The following is a 21,260-nucleotide window of genomic DNA, read 5'->3' as shown; positions in this document are numbered from 1 at the left end:
TGTTCTTAGGTCATGACATTTAGCCTCCTGCTGAAGAGCAACTGTCAAAACTTTGACACATACTGGGCTCTGGTGCGCAATGGATAGCGCATTGGATGTCTAGACGCAGGTGTGTGGCCATTCGAAGGTTGTGGGTTCGAGTCCCACCAGAGTCGTTTTTTCTTTGAAAACAACAAAATTCATCGCTCCTCACTAATGACACCAATCCATAGTAAAAAGCCATGGTACGGCGCCGTGGCTTAGCTGGTCATAGCGCCTGTCAAGTAAACAGGAAGTCCTGGGTTCAAATCCCAGCGGTGCCTTTCTATTATGTAAGCAGTTGTTAGGTCATGACATTCAGCCTCATGCTGAAGAGCAACTGTCAAAACTTTAACACATACTCGGCTCTGTGGCGCAATGGATAGCGCATTATACTTCTAGATGCAGGTGTGTGGCCATTCAAAGGTTGTGGGTTCGAGTCCCACCAGAGTCGTTTTTTCTTTGAAAACAACAAAATTCATCGCTCCTCACTAATGACACCAGTCCACAACAAAACTGTGTAGCGGTGCTGTGGCTTAGTCTATTCCAGCGGAATTGGTGAAACAAATACAAAGCAGATATCCCAGCCTTCTAATCTTTAACTTTTACACAGGTAACTGCCATTACTCTTGCTCAATACGTTTGCAAAGAGAGGGACGATACAGTGTATTTTCAGGAATACTCTCAGAAGGTTGTTGTGGCTTAGCTGGTCATAGTGGAAACATTTTAGAAGTGTGTGCCAGTAACAGACACAGTTCGCATCCCACCAGAGTCGCGTCTTTCCTTTTGAATTTGCAGAGTCATTGTGTTTTATCTAAATGTAGATCATGGGTTAAAGCAAGAAATTTTCATTTGACTGAAAAATTTTTCCTGGCAAAAGACAATGCCAGCAATTACTGAAAATGTAGTGTAGTTGGGACACGGCCTCTTTTGCCTAATTCTACACAATAAACACATTTATAAAGTATATTTATCTAAACAGCCTGTGTAAGGAGAGAAGAGAGAATGAACACCTGAGCAATAAATGTACATAAATGTTTATATAATGGAGTTATCTGGGGGTCCTCTTCCAGAAAATTATTTAAAGATCAAGTCAAATTTAGTGAATCCTGGTGAGAGGTATGAAGCTCTCTTGTTTTTATCAGATTCACCATCGCAAAAACATAAGCCGTAAGATTACATGCTTTAAGTAGGTATGTTACAAAAAATTAACACCACTGGATAGAGCTTTTAAATACAAACAGAACAACACCATCCATGTTAAGCCTGGTTTAAGCCTTTATACTTGACGCAGCACGAGTGGCGTGAGCAGCGCGAGGGTCCGCACGCCGAAAATGACGTAATCGCGGTGGCTCCACCCGTGCGCGAGAGCCTCGCAGTTTTGTAACTTCGCGCGCACAGCGCTTCAGCGCAGTGAACCAAGTCATGTTTGCCGGGTTCATACACCTTTATAAGGTGGAATTAAAGCACTTGTACGTCACTTTCAAGGTCCATTTCAACGCGTTCTCAACGTTAAATTTAAGTTAAATATTTATACATATACTCGAAATGACTCGAAATAATTGGCTTTTTATCACATTATTTAATGGTGGTTTATTTTCAAAACGCCCAATCTTAACGTCTTCACGTTCTCTCATGTTTCGTCCTGGAATTACAAGAGGCTCGTATTTGTTAACGTAATAACTGTTCAGTCAGACAGATATTTGTTGTGAAACGAAGTAGTTACATTTTCAAGCATTTTAAAGTACTTTAGCCTAAATTCCAGCACTAATGCAACATTACAATTGGTCAGGTAAATGTTCGTTCCCCTGTTTTGAGGGGTGTTTCTTTATACTACCACATATTGCTTCGGACTACACTGCAAAAAGAATGTGACGCAGCAAGTAGCCTCCGCCGTTCGCGCAGGTGTACAGAGTCGCGCGCTATACGATCACGCCAGGCAGGAGGGGGGTAAAAACTTTTCTACGTAACATCCGCAAATCTGAAGGCGGAATGAACCGCAAGTCAATTAAATGACACCGCCGTCATCCATCCAGCGCTGATGAGCGCCAGTGAGAATCATATTTCGGCCACAAAACAGATAGCACGCGCGTGTGTTGTTTATTATGATTTGACGGATTTTTTCCCCAAAAAAATCAAATGACGGAAATCCGTCGTAGTGACGGAGAACTTTAACCCATGATGTAGATATACATTTCCTGACTTAAAGGCTTGTCCTTTTAAGTGCCACCACCTCTCTGGCATAACTCAAAAGCCCCTATTAATCTCCATCAGAGCCATTAAAAGGCCTAGCCAAATTACTTAACAAAGTAGCGTTCATGCTTTTGGATTGTAGGAGGAAACTAGAGACAGTCACAGAGACATAGTGGAAACTCTCAGCTAACGAATTGACTCCAAGTGCCTGAGCCTCTGGTGCTAAGAGGTAAGTTTCCTAACCATGTTGCCCAAATGTTATTCTTACTTTTAGTAATAAACATTGCCACACAAAGCTTTAAAGCTATTTCAAAAACTTTATTTCAAAAGGTTTGGTTTTATTTTGACTTTCTGAAGGTTGTTGAATGTAAGTCACATATTTTTTTATATTTACATTCCTACAACACTGCACCTGTATCACTGGTGATATCCAAATCCACAGGTTCTAAACAAATAACATATTTACAAAATATATTAAGGCACTTCCTTAGGTGTTATGGAAACATGCAATTCCAAAAAGATTCAATTCTAGGCATAAATAAATTTTAAAATCTGAATTTCAAAGCATAGGATTCATAATAATTAAGCACTGTTTTACAACAACACTCAAGATAAAAGGGATCTTTTAAAACATTTGTAGAAGGGTCATAAGTTGATGTAAAAGTCATGGTGGAGTTTCTTTTAGGCCGTCATCTTTATAACCTGTTGATAACTGTAAAATTCCAACTTCAATTTAGTGAGCATCACTGAAGTATGACCATTCGACCTGCTCTTCCTGCTCCCACTGCTGCAGTCCTCCCTCCTCTGCCTCTTCCTCTACCACTACCTCTTCCTCTACCTCGTCCTCCTCTCGTCATTGGCAATCCTCTTGCCCCGCCCCTTGCCCCGCCCCTTAACCCTCCCCTTAACCCTCCCCTAATTTCTCCTCTTCCACGACCTCTTCCACGACCTCTCTCTGCTCTCAGGCCCCGCCCTCTGATCCTCAGGCTAGTAAATCGATCGTTCAGTGACACTCCAGTCTGAAAAACATGAAAAAGGATAATTTGAACCAGCACGCACAGCACGTAAATAACTTCTTAATCTCAGCCACTAATGATGTGCTAGATCAGGGTAAACGTTAAACACTGTCAAGCCTCACAGGCTCTAGATACATGTGGCTCGTTCTCTCTCTGTCCTCTGCAGCTCACAGCAGCCCATTCTGCCTACGTGGTTTCAAGTCCTGCACAAAACCACACAAGCCTTCAGGGCTGTTTGTGTCTCCCACAAACACACACGCCCTGTTGTAAATGTGCTGCTGCACTACACCACCACCTCCACCACTACACCTCCCTCCATTTGTATACGGCCGTGTGGTTAGAGGGGGCTGTACTGGCTCATCTAGTTCATCTGGGTCAGTGGTGGAGCTGGTGAGGGTGTACACTCACATGGTTGGTGGTGGCTCGGTAATTGAAGCGGAGAGGGATGCCTTTGGGTGTAGGGCTGCCCACAACTTCAGATGACCTGCCCCTCAGCATGGCACCGCCACGTTCAGGCCTGCCCCTGACACGGAGCAAGGAGAGAAAGACACAGAGTGTGAGTGAGTGAGACAGGTGGAGGGAAGGAAAGTGAGAGAGACAGTTGTCTTGACTCACAGCATAGACAGACATACAAACCAAGTAAGTTGTTTAAACTATTGCTTGGAAATAATGCAAATAATGTTTTGGGAGATTTTTAGCATTGTATGAAGTTTTAACTTGAAAGTCCATCCATCATCTGAACCGCTTAATCCCGCTAGCCAGGGTCACAGGGGGGGCTGGAGCCAATCCCAACATCTCCAGGCAAAGGCAGGGCACACCGCCAGTCCACCGCATGGCCAACACGCACGCACAGACTCACACCTACAGGCAATTTAGCATGATCAATCAACCTATCACACATGTCTTTGGACTGTGGGAGGAAACCAGAGTACCCAGAAGAAACCCACGCAGGCACAGGGAGAACATGCAAACTCCACACAGAGCAGCCCAGACCGAGAATTGAACCCAGACCGCCTTGCTGTGAGGCGACAGTGGTAACCACCACACCACCGTGCCGCCCAACTTGAAAGTCTTATTTTTATTTAGTCCTAGTTTTATTTTTGAAAAAAAAAAAGATAATAATAACAGCAAAAATAGTAAACAAAAACATAAAAAAACATAAATCCTGTAAAACTCACTGAGGTGCAGAGTCCATGTCTTGGTTTGTCAGAGACACTCTCAGTGTGGTTCCAGAAGATGGTGCAGATCTTTGACTTTGCAGAGAGAGAAAAACATGGCGGATATGCATGGGGTGTGGCCTACATCCCTCTTCTTTTGATGACAGATTTTTCTTGCCCAAATTTTCCTACCTTCTTATTTTCTGATACTGTTCCAGTTTTCCACCCCCTCTTAAAGCTGCAAACTTCAAACAAAAAGGAAAATGTGTTTGTGTGAATATATGAATATAAAATATGGATGTGTTTCTTTGTATATAAGTGTATGTAAATGTATGTATGTATGTATGTATGTGCGAGTATACGTACACATTGCTGCAATCAAAATGAGCGTTTTAAGCAGGAAGTGACTTACCCCTCTGTCTAATAGAAAGGGCCCGCCTCCTCTCCCCCTCTGACCTCGTACTGATAACGCTCCCCTACGTGCACACAAGCAAACATGTCATCATTAGTTCAGTGTAACAGTGTTTTATCTTTAACATCATTCCGCCAAATTCAGCACATCATTATTTTATGATGTATGCAGAGAGCGACAACAAGAGAGCACACACTGTTGAACCTTCTAGATGTTTCTGTGTCAGAACATCCACACGTTGCAGACAGCAAAGGAGGGACAAACGTCTACCTGCTTAAACCTCCTCTTCCTCGTCCTCTTCCTCGGCCACGGAACCCACCTCTAGCTGAGACTGCAGGTTGCCCCGGCGACTGTGTTGACTAAAGGAGGGCCACAAATAATCCCACCGAATAAACACCATCTCCATCCACCTCCACCCACCATGTTTACACCACCTCCATCCCTTACTCCTGCCCACCTGGCTTCACAGCATGGCCTCTCTACTCAAACTGACATTAGAATTCCATTAGAGTTTTGATTTAGAATGAATTGAAATTACATTAGAATTCCATTAGCGCTTCACATTCCAATTTCTGTATTTGAAATTACATTGGAATTCCATTAGTGCTTCACTTTCGAATTTCTGTATTTGAAATTTTAATGCTAATATGCCTTCGTTGTAATCAATATAGCAACATTTTAAAAGTAATACTTAAACTGCTAAACACTGTTTTTCAGTTTAAGGAATATTACAATCATTTAGTGCTTTTTATTTCATATGTTTATATTCTTTTATATATTCGTTTATATTTTCAGTTATTTTATCATGTAAAGTCCAATTAACTTTATAGGCAGAATTTCTTGCTGTGTGATGTCATGGCTGACACAGACCTGTGCATCTTCAGGAGCTCTTGGACCACGCCCCCTCAGTGTACCCCGCCTCCCGGGACCTCTGCCTCTGCTCAGACCACGTGACCTGCTGGGTCCTGCCATGCAAAGCAGCCAGTTATTGACCCAGCGGGGACATCAACAGGCTAGAGAGGAGGACGGTTGTATCTTCACCCAGATATACAGGTGGCACATGTGTGTATGTAGACCCTGACGTGCGGGGGACATATGTCTATATATAGACCCAGATTTACAGGGAGTATAGGCGTGTGCATGTGTATGGAAGGGGTGGACAGTTGTGAGGATGGACAGGGAAATAGAAACATGGACATGTATGTTTGTGCAGGCCAGGAGGTGGACATACAGGATGTTGATTGCTGGTACAGTGTTAACTGCGAGGGCTCTTACCCTGGTACTGCAGTGTCCCGCGTCTGAGGCCCCGTCGTGCCTGCGGGACCTGGCTGAGCTTCTGCAGGACGTTACTCCTGTTGGCGAGTCGCCTGCTTCTCGCCCGACTCGCGGCTCTGCTGGCCTTCTGCTCCCGTTTGTTCAGCCTGATGATCTCGTCTGGAGAGGAGAGATAAAGAAAGGGTGAGCCTGCTCTCCTCCGCACCTCCACCCCTCGGACACACCAGGGATCCTCAGGGGAACTCCAGCAGCAGACTAAATCTTCATTCTACTTCTGGACACCTGCAGGTGTTGCAGAGGACAAAGGTCCTTGAGTTTCCTGATAAATCTGGGAGGAGAAGGGGTGTTATCACTGTTTTCATTCTTTTGCTCTGGACAAACTCAGGGCAGCAATAAAACCATGAACCGTTTTCATTTGTGTGTGTGTGTGTGTGTGTGTGTGTGTGTGTGTGTGTGTGTGTGTGTGTGTGTGTGTGTGTGTGTGTGTGTGTGTGTGTGTGTGTGTATAATTTCATTGACTGGAAAGTCTGATGGTCTGAACGTGTTCAACACACTGACTAGTAAGAATTATCTTGGTTTCTCCACAGCAAATATTTCTCTTGTATTACAGTAAACACATCCAGCAGTTATTCATGCGTAGGAATTGGAGATGACATGTAATAAATGTATTGGTACAAATGAATTGGTAATAAATGTATATGGAAAATGACAGAGCTAAGATCCTGTGGGACTTCCAGATATGGACTGACAAAATGGTAACGGATAACCAACCGGACAACAGCAGAAGAGGGCCGAAGTGACAGATGTAGCAATACAAAACGATAACAACATCAGGACCAATGAACACGAAAAACACTAACAACAAGAAGAACTGAGAGGAGAGCTAGGAAAGATGTGGGAGGTGAAGGGATGTGAACAGTGGTTCCTATAGTAACTGGAGAACTATGGGCTGTGACCCCCAAACTGGGAGAATGGATCCAGTAGATCCCAGGAACAACTTCCAAGATCTCCGTCCAGATCTCCATCCATTTATGTATACAACACTTAAGGGACTCTTGAATGGCATGTTCCATTTCAAAACTTTACCAGAGAGCTCATTTGACAAAACTAAGTCTGTGTGTAATTACTGTACGAGTCTGAGTTTAGTTCTCATCCAGCCTACGGTATCACATGCAAGCTAAGCATACGTGTAACAGTAGCACCAATAGCTTTGGTAACGTGCAACAGACCACACTAACCCAGCAAATTAATGTTTGAATTAACATTTTAATTTCTATTTACAAAACTATTTTTGAAACATTGTTGTATAGACTTTTGGAATTCTATTGATTTATTGAGCATGATTTATTAAAACATGGACGTTGTTGTATGAGACTACATGTTAACTGTTTTACAACCTAAGTCTGAGAGAGACACAGAGGGAGGTTTAAAACTGAAGAACATAGGTTTCCAGAGAAACAGGATTTTCCAGAACGAGGTCCTTCATCAGCTGTGAAAGAGAAGAGCTTCTGAAGATCTAAGTGACGGATCCAGTTTATATTAGCTAAATACTTGTGTACACTAATTTACCCATGAGTCCTTTGTTTAAAGCTGGCTCGTTAAGTTTTGCCCTCTGGGTTTGGTATTGTCCAAACCCAATTTCAAACAGGCAGGATTTGGGTTTGTGTAATACCAGTTTGAGGAAGCCTACTGAGAACTGTAACTAGCTGGCCCGGAGGTGTGGACAGCACGCTGTAAACCTCAAGAGGAGTTTAGTTCTTTAGCTCAAACACGATAGACAAGCAGCCAGAGGAAAGCGAAACCCTGAATCTGAGTCATATTTGTCAGAACATAAACATCGTAAACGGCTGTCTGTCCGGGCTGACTGATCGGACACGGACAGGTGTTCGCCGCACGGCGTGTAAAACAGGAAAACGTCTATCCCACTGCTGCTTCCGTTTACAAGCGGTTCCTGAATCAGCGAGAACCTACAGCTGTCCAACACAAGAATCGCTCAGAGCAAAACCCAACACTTCAAACAGCCGCAGACTCCTCATACGTGTGTTTGGTACACACACGGTCTGGTTTAGACAGCTGAATCCGTCTGACAGCTGACTTTTTCCGCGTAGTTTACACAACTAAACTTTCACACACGCATACAATGCGGAAGGGTAAACGACTCAGAAATCCACGCGATTTATCCCTCAACACGGCGTTACACTCGATACCGACCCAGTGACATGTCGATTTTGTCTGCGCTGCTCTGAGACTCCATCGGTTCGGAAATCTCCGTTTTCACTTCGCCGTCCCCCATTCTTCTCCGCCACTCCAAGTCCCCTTCTGCAACTTTACTGACGGACCAGCCCGATCTCCCCGACGTCCTCTCTCGTTATTTACGGGACGTCTGCGATACGTCCCACCACACAAACCACGCCGAGGTTGACCAGACGCCGCTAACACGGACTGTGCTCGGGGCGAAAAGCGGTTCCAGGTCAGCGGCTCCTCGTGGTTAGTGGGTGTCCAACAAATGGTGACCAGGGCGCCGTGTGGCACCAGCAGGGAGACGGAGCCCGGCCCACAAGTGTTACGAGCCGCCCTGCGTGACGGCGCCTTAAATAGAAAGTGTTGTAACAACAAAACAATTCAAGAAATGATAGGCGTATTGCTACTCCATAAATAAATGAATTAACAGATATAATTAACAACTAAATTACGTGTTTTGTTTATGGTTACGGATATATATATATATATATATATATATATATATATATATATATATATATATATATATATATATATATATATGCATGCTTGGTCTTTCAATCGGCGTTGTCATTCCTGGAATCTGTTAATCTGTTGGAGTTCTCAGGTTTAGTCTAGTTAAGGGGCTACAAAATGAACATGTCACCACTCGGACAGCATTGGGTGTTAAAATATGAAGACTTACTTTGATAAAAGAAAAAAATTTATGTGTTCAAATGATGTATGTTGATGAGAAACGTGAAAATGCCTTCCAACTCGTGCCAGTCGTTGCTGCTTTTAAATGATTAATATGGTTAACTCCATTGACAATTCCAGAGTGGTAATAATAGCTTTCGCCACCAGGTGGTGCATTTGAGTCCTTTTGTTTGCAATTGGGGGTCTGTCGCAACACTCGCACATGCACAACCCAATGATCGCATGAAAAGCACGTTGTTCATTCACATCTACAAATATCAGTAAATATAATTTACAAATAGGCCAAATATTTTAGGACAGACTAAATTTTAAAGGCACGGAAAGAACAGGTCTACCGGATAATATTAGTGAAGGGGGTGTATTGGAGACACGGCCAATGCATGGTATTTAATGCATAACACTGTTCAATACATCCTTCTGGTGTAGCAGCGCTCGGTTTAGTCACAGTACCTTCTCTTTGTAGCATTGCCTCCGCCCCATCCCTGTGGTCCATCCCCTCGGTCTGAGTGTGCGTCCTCTGCGCATGGGCGGAGCGGAAAACCCTTGTTATTATTGTAAGAATATATTCACTTATGAAAATGGCGGCGAGTCAAGGAGGAGTGGGAGCCGTGACGGCTCTTCAGGGCCAGCACTACCCCAACGTGCCTCACTGGAACCCGGGCGTGATGCAGCATCAGCAGCCGCTGCACACCGCCCGGAGTCTGGACCGCGCGCTTGAAGACGCCGCCTGCTCCGGAATCTTGAACGTTAGTGGGAGAAAACTGCGAGACTACCCGGGGCTGAACTACGACCTCACCGATACGACACAGGCAGGTGGGTCTCGTGTGTAACGGATCGCCTCCGTATCGCGCTTCTCCCGCAAATCTGCTTTCATTGTGATTGAGAAATAAATGATAAATACATAATCTCGCGCGCTGACGTGGACCCGTGCACGCTGTCCCCGTCTCACCCGCGACCCGCACGTCTGCCACAATAGCGCTGTGGTGGAGGAGGGTGATGGGTGTTTGTCTTTACTCCACATCCGAGCAGCACGCGTGTCGGTGTTTTACCTGGAGAACGTGGCACACCTGTGTCGCGCGCGAGCCTTTAGAACGTTGCAGCCCGCGGCCCCGTGACGCGCGCGGCGCTCGCGCTGCTGTGGGGGCAGTTCTGGGCGTTTTGCCCCTCATCCCTGCCTCTGGTGGTCAACGGAGCCCATTCATGAATGAAAGAGTGGCGCGCACGACTCCGGTGTTATCATTGTGCACAGATCCACAGCTGTAGTGATCCAACCCGCCCAGTGCGGCGTGTTTAGGGCGGATTACACGTCCCCTTCACGTTAGTCCATGTTTTAATGCTGTTCTACGGTAGATGGTGGGAACACCCAAACGCTGGTCTGTCTTCGGCAGAGTAAGACAAAAGGTGCCGCCGTCTCCATAGCGTCCAGCGGAGCTTAAAATACGGGGTTTGGGTTTGGGTTCTGTGGTGTGGTGCAGCACTCCAAACACACGGTTTCAGCATTCAAAACGCTTTATTATAAGTCCGCTCGACTGCCGCTTAACCTTCTGCCCAGTGACAAATGGAGAAATTCGAGGTTAAATAATAGGTAAAACTAACAGTAATGAAAGTCTTATTCGCATGTGTGTTGGTGAAAGTGCTGTAACTTGGTGGATCAGTGTTCTTGAACGTGTTCTTTGTCTTTGCGGGTTATAGTCAACGTACACTTAACGGTGCAGCTCGCGGCCATTCAGTCGTGAAACGTGTAATTCTGTCCCTGCTTGTCCACGGGGGCACTCCTCCTCATAAAACACTACAGATTTAATCAAAAGTGCATATAGAAGCTTTTACAGTAAATAATCGGATCTTCTGAACTAACGAGCGTGGACGTGTGTGTGTGTGTATGTGTGAGTGTGTGTGTGTGTGTGTGTGTGTGTGTGTGCGGACGCGCGCGCGTGCGCGTGTGTATGTGTGTACTGTATTCTAAACTATCTTTGTCTTTTGGAGAAGTAGCTTTGGTCAGCCAGACCGACGACAGCTGTGCCCGGAGCCCTGCACGTGGTCTTTTACATTACGTGTGATGTTGTGGATAATGAAAGTAGTAGACGGTTCATCCAACTGGTTCTTACAGTAGCCGCGGGTGTGATAAAGGAAAAGTGTTGTTTACGTTTGCGCGTGCGTCTGTGTATGTGTGTGTGTGTGTGTGTGTGTGAGTGTGTTATCTCCAGTCATGGTAGGGGATTAGAAGAACATTTGCATATTTGGATTGATTTACATATGTACTCTAAAATGAAGAGTAGAAAGCAATACTGACTGGATAAGATCTGATGCAGGTAGAATGATGAATATAACCACCCACAGATGTGTGCTTTGGGTCACCCATGTGTGTAAACACTGCCAGTATTTTGTAAGGGATACTCATATTAACACTTTTCCCCTGTCTAACCCTTTGCAGTGTGTGTGCATATGCATGCATGCAAGTGTGTGTGTGTGTGTGTGTGTGTGTATGTGTATACCAAAAGAATAAAAGTACAAACATTGAAAGCATTGTACATCTGAACACTTAAGGATTGTTGAAGATGGCATACAATATAACTGTCCAAGCATTAAGAAACTTTTATTTATTTTTTACATATACTTGTTGTTGGTACATCAAAGTGTTCCATGGCCTGTGTAATTAAACAGTCTGTGTGTGTGTGTGTGTGTGTGTGTGTGTGTGTGTGTGTGTGTGTGTGTGTGTGTGTGTGTGTGTCGGGGACCCAGGCAGTGTACTCCATTGCTGTTGCTGGTCACGGGTGGCCAGGTGGGTTTGGGTTGCCTTATTTGGCCAACATTTCACACAGATTAGTGAATAACCCCTTCCGGATCTGACCACCACGTGTCACTAAACACTGTAACCAAAGTCCGTGTCTCCATCTCTGCTGAAGGACTCAGTGTTTGAGGTTAATAGTGCCCTTGTTGGAGATCCTCTAGTGTGGCGGATGTGAACGGAGTAAGTGAGGCTGACTGTCTAGGCTGACTCCTGTCCTTAGACAGTCTGGCTTCCTGTGTAAATTACAGCATTGTATTCCTGACAGCCTGTCTTCCTGTGTAAAGTACAGCATTGTATTCCAGACAGCCTGTCTTCCTGTGTAAAGTGCAGCTATGTATTTCAGACAGTCTGGCTTCATGTGTAAAGTACAGCTATGTATTCCAGACAGTCTGGCTTCATGTGTAAAGTGCAGCTATGTATTCCAGATAGTCTGGCTTCATGTGTAAAGTACAGTCTTGTATTCCAGACAGTCTGGCTTCATGTGTAAAGTACAGTCTTGTATTCCAGAAGGTCTGGTTTCATGTGTAAAGTACAGTCTTGTATTCCAGACAGCCTTGCTTGTTGACTAGCACAACATTCCCAGAACTATCCAGCAGCATGTGTTCCTGCTAGACTGTGTGTCTCTTGTGTGGTGGTCAGTATGTTGATAATGCTTTATGACAGTTTTACACCAACACTATACCAGTCATTGATTTTACAAGTTCTTACATTTGCAAATGAATGTTCGAATGTCACTGAGTCTCCGAGCCTTTTACATACGCTTCCACCCATCCATATCATCATCTAGATATTTCAGAAAATAATGGAAGAAAGTAATATTTTCATTACACCACAGAGCTGTAATTACATGCTGAGTTTGTTTTGAAGATCCTGATTGTGACTTTTTAACCGCAGTGCTCTTATAAATCTTTCTCCAGTAAAAACCTCTGACATCACTCGCCGAATTAGAGGAAGTAGTCATAGGAGGATGTGGTCATGTTCCGGAAATGTCCGTGTCTATTTATTCAGAGTGGCCCATGTGATGCTGTCTCTAAAGTTTAACACTGTGAGGGCTATGGTTGACCACCCCAGAGCAAAGACTCTTCTATCTAAAAAAGTCCTCTACGTTTTATATTGTAAAATGCATTATTGACTATACAACCAAGGACTAGTAACAGAAGCTAACTGTATTTTATTAGCGTATCTATGCTGGGATTATACATGTGTGGGGCAGTTTGGTGGGTCTTGGGACATCTACACATTACCCCTACAGGAGATTTATATATCACCTGCAACGTGCTCCTCACCTTAGTTTCCTTTATTCTTTAATTCACTCTAAACATCTACTATTAATGCATAATCATGGAAAATCAGATTTTCGGCATCCACTGATGTTTATTTACATGCATACCTAATAATAAGATTCTTTTTTAAGAATTGGATTTTATAATCTTCACAAGTTATAGGTCTGAGGAATGAAAAATCTCCAGATATTTTACACGTGTCTGCATTATAAGCTCTTATAAGCTAGTATCTTGCCATGATTTGTGGATTTACCACCTACACGGCAGATTAGTCGCAGCTGTGGTGAGGTCTGATTGACCTTCATGGACCAAGACACACACACACACACACACACACACACACACACACACACACACTGGGGAGGGGTCTCTGGGGGCTGAGTAATTACGCTTGACCTGCCATGCTTGTCCCATCTGTATAGTGTCAACTTTGAACCCTACTGCTCGGCATCATGGCCTTTGTAGTCAAAATGGCGCGCTTAAAAATAGAAAAAAATATTTAGTTTAACAAAATCTATTTGGAGCGAGAGGGAACCACTTAGTCGCCGTTCAGGTGGGCAGCCCGTCAGCCTCGTTGGCGCAGTAGGCAGCGCGTCAGTCTCATAATCTGAAGGTCGTGAGTTCGAGCCTCACACGGGGCAGTTTTTTCCTGCCTGTTCTCACACACATGCTGCACTCTTGACTCCTGTTTATGACTCATTTACAGTCATAGAGTCGCATAAGGGATCATTTATCTGTCATTTATATTTCAGCAGTTATGCTCGGTGTGTTTCCTTTGCAACACACTGCACTGTGTTAAAAAAAAACGTTGATTTTTTTTGTTTTGTTTTTATTCTCTAAATGAAAAGAAATGCTTTGAAATTTGCTGGCACAGACACGCTAAGCCCCCTAGCGCTCCTATTTTAGTATCATGAGTTTCTGTATGGACCTCCTGGTGTTTTATATACAAAGTGCAATAAATCAAGGAATTAACAGGAATGTAATTTTGCAACTGAAATGAGCTGCAAATGAATTAATTTTCTCTGACTCTTACATGTATATTTGCACACTATTCTCTTTTATCGTTGTGCATTGTGTGACTGACTCTAGCGTTAACTAAAGATCTCGAATGTTGGAGTCATGGTTATGATGAAGTTGCTGAATCTCTGGGGGCGAAAACAGATTTTAACTTGTTAGGCAATGTTGTGGTATTTGGCCATATTTCAAATGTTACTGTAATACAAGGCAACGCCTAATTTCAATCAGTAATGTGTGAGTAGTATGCGTCTAGGCAATACATTCTACATCCAGAAAAACATTTTACATTTATATTTGAATGAAGGTAATGTTCTCTAAAAGTGCCTTTGGAACAAAAACACAAAATTATTGCTATCATGTTTTAACTTTTAACCACATAATGATTAGTGAAAAAAACAGGATTATAATAAAAGTTTATTATAATGGATTGTTTTGATCATTCATGATTTCATGATTTTCATCATGAGGTTTCATGATATAAAAAATCTGACTTGAAACACATTGCAACTTTTATAAATGCACTGATCAGATTCAATATATTGTAACTACCCAAGTTAAAGGGGTGACACACAAAATCCTTATGTCTGACCCTTATGTACGTATCCAAAAGATTATATAAGGTCCTAAAGTTTAATTTGGACCTTAAATGTATCAGAGTAGCTGGATCTGGGCGTGTGTGTGTGTGTGTGTGTGTGTGTGTGTGTGTGTGTGTGTGTGTGTGTGTGTGTGTGTGTGTGTGTGTGTGTGTGTGTTTCTCTCTGTGTGTGTCTTTTATCAGGACACACAGAGGAATAGACTGTTCATGAGAATAAGTGTTTTGATTTTGTGTATTGGAACATGCCCTCTGAGAAGAATCTTCTGTACCAAGCACACACACACACACACACACACACACACACACACATACACACACACAGCACAGTGAGGGCATTCAGTATGAATGTATTAGTTTAACAGCTTGTATTTACCACTTTCCAAAGTAGCTCTACCAAAGCTAATATGGAGGCATCATCAGTTCTTCCTGAATTATAAGACATATTCTGAACTATAAGACATATTCACCTGGGTCAAACATAACAACTGCTGGCTACTGATCACAGCAGAATTAGAGAAGCATTTTCTTGGGAAGAGATTGAAGAGCTTCAGCATAGATTCTCTAGATTTCTCTAGAACTCTCTCCAGTTGTCTGTCATTGCTGTTGCAGTTAACGAGGTTGGGACTTCCTCTGTCAGTCCAATGTGGTGTGGTCATCTGAAACCGGGCCCTGTCTGGTTAGTCCAGTGTAAACTAGGGCTGCAAAACGTGAACAAAATGTTGCATTGCACAAATTTTCCAGTGTATGTTAATGGAGATGCTGTAGTATAAATACACTGGTGAAACCATGACCAGGGGCCACTTTATCCAGGTCGCTCTGATTCGCTGACACGGGGAGAAGGGGAGTGGCTCCCAGGTCCTACCTGAAAGGGGTGGGGCTATCTGAAAGGGCGGGACAACCTCTTTAAAAGCTTGTGAGAAGGGCACCGAGTTCGCGCACCAGTAATTATTATTGACATAGTGATATAATGTACAGCCATAGTTTAAACAGAAGAGAGAGAGAGAGAGAGAGAGAGAGAGAGAGAGAGAGAGAGACCTATTCCAGCTTCTGAGATGCTTAAATGGGAGAGAGAGAGAGAGAGAGAGAGAGAGAGAGAGAGAGAGAGAGAGAGAGAGAGAGAGAGAGAGCACTTATACATGGTAGGCCTATGTAACATTATTATTGAAAATGACTTGCCATGATAAGATAACAACATCAAAGTACAGACACAATGCACTTTAATGTTAAATGAGTGGTTTAAGAGGACAGCGGGACTTAAATATTTAATGGGCATCCGTCCTGACTTGGCCGTCTTGGTTACAGGACCTCAAGATTTTGAAAGTATCAGTAGAATCATACAAGGTGCTTTTAGAAGAGAGTAATATATGAGGGTTAGGGGTAGAAATGTTGGCTTCAGTGTTGTATATAAGCATTTAGGAGAAATTGATAGTTTAAATGATTCCCTGTCATTTATTACTTCAGACCTTTCTCAGGTCTCCTGTACAAGATTAGAGTGAGCAATTATTATTTTCTGCTGAATGACAATTAAAATTCAATCTTTAAACAATATATATAACAAGTTGATTTGTAAAATGTCATTTTTCATTTGCCCTGTTGTGGGCAAAGTAGGTGTAGTGTCTGATAATGTGTGATAGTACAGCAGGTTATAGTGCCTGCTACAGTGTGATACTGCAGTAGGTTACAGTGTCTGCTACAGTGTGATGCTAGTGTCTGATGTATGGGTCTGATTAAGAACATCTTCACTTTATCTCCAGCACAATAGATGCAGCCTGAAGTAGCTGGCAGAACTGAAGACCATGTGTTCAACCCCCCACCCACACACCCACACACACACACACACACACACACACACACACACACACACACACACACATAGACACACACTGCTCCTCCCCCAGTGAGATAGACAATTCCCTGATAACTATATAATGTGTGTGTGTGTGTGTCTGTTGGTGGACACTGAATGTGTTAATTCTGTATTGGGCTTGTTAATGAAGCCTTTTCTGTTTCCTGTGAAAGTCTGTGAGGGCAAAACAGGCTTAGACTATAAAGAGACAGAGACTGTTACAAGTGTACAGAGACTGTTACAAGATCTGAGTGACCGGCAGACTCTGAGATTTTGTGTGTGTGTGTGTCTGTTAGTAACTAATGGGTTTCTAGCTTGGTTTTGACTTTAAGCACTAGTCCTATCTGCCATCAACAGCCCATTAACCCCCCGATGAAAACAAGTAGTGAAACAGAAAGAGGGAAGAGGACCTGCTCTATATTCATGATTCCAGCTAGACAGAGCAGCTCCAGCTCTGCGTGGTGGAGTGTGAGAGCAGAGAGAAGCGTAAGTGAGAGTCTCAGTCAGGCTAGGAGTGGATCCAGGGTGAGGAGTGGATCCAGGGTTAGGAGTGGATGCAGGGTGAGGAGTGGATCCAGGGTTAGGAGTGGATCCAGGGTTAGGAGTGGATCCAGGGTTAGGAGTGGATCCAGGGTGAGGAGTGGATGCAGGGTGAGGAGTGGATGCAGGGTGAGGAGTGGATGCAGGGTTAGGAGAGGATCCAGGGTGAGGAGTGGATCCAGGGTGAGGAGTGGATCCAGCAAGCACTACCAGTACATTTGGGGTTAAAAGTGGATCCAGGAGCAGTACCAGTACATCTAGTAATACAAGTATTTGTATGTTTATGATATGGAACTAGCTTCTGAATTCCATGCTATACTAGACACTCGTGCTCTCACACACACACACACACACACACACACACACACACACACACACACACACACACACACACACACACACACACACACACACACACACACACACACACTTGGCATGCTCTGGCATGTCCTGAGATTTGAAGCTTTAGTTCCAGTGACACCAGATCTATCTGTGATGTGATCTGATGTGATGTGATCTGATCTGATGTGATGTGATGCTAGCTTGCCACCCTGACTAATTCCCCAGGTTAGATAATCTTGGGGCTGAAACACCTTTGTGTAATCTTCTCTAGTGAAGAGGAAACTGCCTGATGTGATTTTGTGTGGCTTTGTGAAGCGTGTTTAATTGGTTGTTTTTAACTGAGTTTGTCAGGTGTAAGAGTACATCTCTCCCAGGCCACGCTGGGTCTGCCCTCTCACCCTAACCTACACTTCACGCTTCACTCACGCATAACCTTTTACTTCATTGCCTCTTTTCCTTCCTCATGGCTAAAGAATGTACGCTAGACCGCTTAGCATTTGCTGTTTACAAATGTTCGATTAGTGTGTGCAAATGAGCATCTAATGTCACACCGTGGTGATGTGCAGTGTGTGTGCTGCGTGGGGGGGGGATACAGGGAACCAACAAATTCATGTGTGAAGACCGTGACAGGCCGAGACAGAGAGAGACTTTGTTTGGGGGGGCGATGTTTCATACATGCCTTATTTCCTGTTTCCTCGCTGTTGCTATGGTTCAGGATCTGTTGGGTTTTGTTTGCCTGCCTCCCTTTGGTCTATCTGTGGATTCTCCTGACCAGCCATGATCTGCTTGGTCCGCAGACCAAGCATTTGACGTCCCGGAGACTGTTCGGTCTCTGAGGAGCCTGTGTCCGAGTGGGGGGTTTGCCCCCTGTGCTAGGCTAGGCTAATGGTTTCTGGGTGGGGGGTAAATGTAAGACAAGATAAAGCCCAGAAGCTGCACAGTGCTGCGAGAGGAAGAGGAAAAGGGAGGAAGAGGTCACATGCGGCCCAGGTCCTGCATCACAGACTGTCTGGCTACCCCTCATGTGCTTGGTCTTCGTTTCCTGAATGAATGTCTTTGTAGGGACTGATGCTGGGAGGCAGTGAGGTTGAGAAGCAGCTCGTGTGGGGACGATGCTGCCGTCTTAAAGCAGGAAGGTGCACGTGCCCCTCCGTCATAATAAGTGGAATAAATTGTCAACAATAAACTGAAATGTGCTGATCCTTCTCATCCTGCCCTGGTGATCTGAGTGTTTAACCTGGGCGTCTACAGTCCGCCATCTTTCCTTCATAGACTCGAGGCTTGATGGAGATCTTTGTTGTTGTTCTTAAGGTCCACATTCATTAGAGGATCTGAGGATGAACAGTTCCTGTTCGCTCCCTCAGCTCAGACGTTTGCTCACTTCTCCGCATCTATTTAGGGGTTTATGTTTGGGGTGGTGCTTCTCCTGCCTCCGCCTCCGTCAGACACTCCGTCAGACACTCCGTCAGACACTCGCCTGCTACGGTGATGCCTGCGCTGGTTTGGAGGAACTGAGCAGCCTTATGGGTGGAGAGAGAGGGGGGATGGTGGGGGTGGTGGTGGTGGTGGTGTTCAGCCTCGGTCACTAAAAGTGTGAGGGGAAATGAACATGAAGGGTGTGGAAAAGGGAGAGAAGCTGATGATTTGTATAGGGTGTGTGTGTGTGTGTGTGTGTGTGTGTGTGTGTGTGTGTGTGTTGGCTTGTTTATATGTGTTTTGCAGCCCCTGTACACATATTATTGGCATTCCCATACTAATCACAATCATAACGTATTTAGATTTCATTGGCTTTCAGTAGTTTATGTAGAATTCAGAATACCAAAATACGCTTGTCTGTTCGTGTGTGTGTGTGTGTGTGTGTGAGAGAGAGAGAGAGAGAGAGAGGTGTGTGTGTTGTTTTCCTGTGGGTGTGAGTGTTGTGTTTTCCTTATTGCGGGTGTGTGTGGCTGCGTGTGTTTTGTGTTTTCCTGTGTGTACGTGTGTTTTGTGTTTTCCTGTGTGTGTGTGTGTGTGTGTGTTATCAGGCCCATAACAGCTTCTCTCTTTAATCACCTTTTGCTCTGAAGCGATCAATCAGTAGCTGCCTTGGCAACATAAGGTCCCGTGGGCCAATTAAACCCAGACACCACGAGGGCCGCCTCACCGTGATGTCACCCACACCCTCCGCCCAGCGACTGCCGCGGTGTGTGGGGAGGGGGGTGTGGAGCAGTAACTGAACAACAGATGGATGTTTCTCCATTACACCTACCATTAAAGGGTTAATACTTACATATTAAGGTTGGAACCAGAATATCTCAGGGTAGTTACAAACGTATATCTGTGTTTAATATGAAGCGTTTGGATTTAAAAAGAAAGACCTATCGCAGTACATCTGCTTTGTTTGTGTGTGTATGTGTATCTTTCTCAGAGATATAATGCCTATTTGTTGCTTAGCATTTAAAAACAACGTTGCAGAAATCTCCGCGGCAGAAATCTGCTGGCTTGTCTTAGACCCGATAGCAGTGAAAGCAGGACCAGTAGAATCAGCGCCACATGGTCCTGCACAGCACATACACCTCATTTGAATGATAAAAATTAATGTGGCATATGTCACTGTGTGTGTGTGTGTGTGTGTGTGTGTGTGTGTGTGTGTGTGTGTGTGTGTGTGTGTGTGTGTGTGTGTGTGTAATACGAGTTTTACACCTCTGATGGGGACATTAAGGACGTCTACTGATATCCCCAGTACTTTTCTGTGACCTTGAGGTTAAACATATACACACATTGCACGCACACACACCGTCTCTCTTACATACACAAACTCGATAAAGACAAGGGTGTAAGTGATTTGAGGGAGTCCCCACTTCAGTCCATTAGAAAATACGGATCCCATTATGGTCAGACGTGCGAGTATGTGTGTGTGTGTGTGTGTGTGTGTGTGTGTGTGTGTGTGTGTGTCAGAGAGAGACTGACCCAGACCATGTTGGGGTGGATAACTGAATAGGAAGGGGGAGGTGTTTGATGTCCCTGAAGAGATTCCTTGTGATCCCGTGTGTGTGTGTGTGTGTGTGTGTGTGTGTGTGTGAAGGGGGGTACTGAGAACCTGCTGTTGCACAGCTGAGTCTCTCAGTCATCGTCAAAGAGGAGAATGAGAACAACAAAAGAGAAGGAATGGAGCACTTGCATCTTATAAATCATCAAAGACAGACGCGTGTGTCTCCCTCATATATGAGAGAGAGAGAGAAAATAGATAGATTCAAACTGTTCAAATTGTACATTGTAAAAAGAGTGTTTAAAATTGAGTTTCCAGAGAACAGGACGGTTTGGATCAGCTGTGGATCAAAGTGCTTCATTGTGCTTACACAGCTGATGAAGGAGCTCCGTATGAAACATCCTGTTTCTCTGGAAACCTCGTGTGCTTCAGTTTGAGTGTAGCTATATATCTTATTACCACTACACTGCACCTACTCACCTATATATAGAGATGGCCAATGCACACACTCGAGTGGTTTTGCATGATGCTAATTGTGTCTCATTTTGCACCTGAAATAGCATCTGCAATGCTAAATATCGAAATGGTCTTGTATGGTTTGTATAGATACTTCAGTTTATAGAATGATTGCAGTGAATATAAAACTGGAGCACCAGATCAGTATAGTACTCTGGATCAGTACTACAGATGAGTCTAGTACATTTACATTTATGGCATTTGGCAGAGGCCCTTATCCAGAGCTATTTACATTTTAACTTCATTTTTATACAAGTGAGCCATTAGCCAAGGGTTAAGGGCCTTCTCAGTCATTGCCTCAGGTCTGGGAGTCAAACCCACGACCCTCCGGTCACAAGACCAGTTCCCTAACCACCA

General features: G+C 44.2%; 2 protein-coding genes and 1 non-coding gene across 3 annotated transcripts in view; 2 read left to right on the top strand and 1 right to left on the bottom strand.

Annotated features, from left to right (window-relative positions):
- Positions 1-2,508: 2,508 nt before the first annotated feature.
- Positions 2,509-8,631, bottom strand: LOC143496654 (uncharacterized). Its single transcript, XM_076992840.1, has 9 exons — positions 8,283-8,631; positions 6,072-6,230; positions 5,667-5,761; positions 5,067-5,155; positions 4,797-4,860; positions 4,577-4,629; positions 4,406-4,480; positions 3,636-3,750; positions 2,509-3,230 (listed from the first exon to the last, which is right to left on the bottom strand). The coding sequence occupies exons 1-9, from the start codon at positions 8,362-8,364 to the stop codon at positions 2,955-2,957; spliced, it is 1,008 nt and encodes a 335-aa protein (XP_076848955.1). The 5' UTR covers positions 8,365-8,631; the 3' UTR covers positions 2,509-2,954.
- Positions 8,632-9,562: 931 nt separating this feature from the next.
- The window catches only part of lrch2 (leucine-rich repeats and calponin homology (CH) domain containing 2), a 27,203-nt gene continuing 15,505 nt past the window's right edge, over positions 9,563-21,260 (top strand). The window contains 1 exon segment of the mRNA XM_076992828.1: positions 9,563-9,821. Coding sequence (XP_076848943.1) covers positions 9,581-9,821 — 241 coding nt within the window. The 5' untranslated portion in view covers positions 9,563-9,580.
- trnam-cau (transfer RNA methionine (anticodon CAU)) lies at positions 13,648-13,720 on the top strand. Its single transcript has one exon. It is a non-coding gene; the product is annotated as a tRNA-Met (tRNA).

The sequence above is a fragment of the Brachyhypopomus gauderio genome, unplaced genomic scaffold, assembly GCF_052324685.1.
Source record: "Brachyhypopomus gauderio isolate BG-103 unplaced genomic scaffold, BGAUD_0.2 sc98, whole genome shotgun sequence".
Lineage (NCBI taxonomy): Eukaryota > Metazoa > Chordata > Actinopteri > Gymnotiformes > Hypopomidae > Brachyhypopomus > Brachyhypopomus gauderio.
Note: the sequence above shows the minus strand (reverse complement) of the source record. Positions and strands in the feature narration are given on the sequence as shown.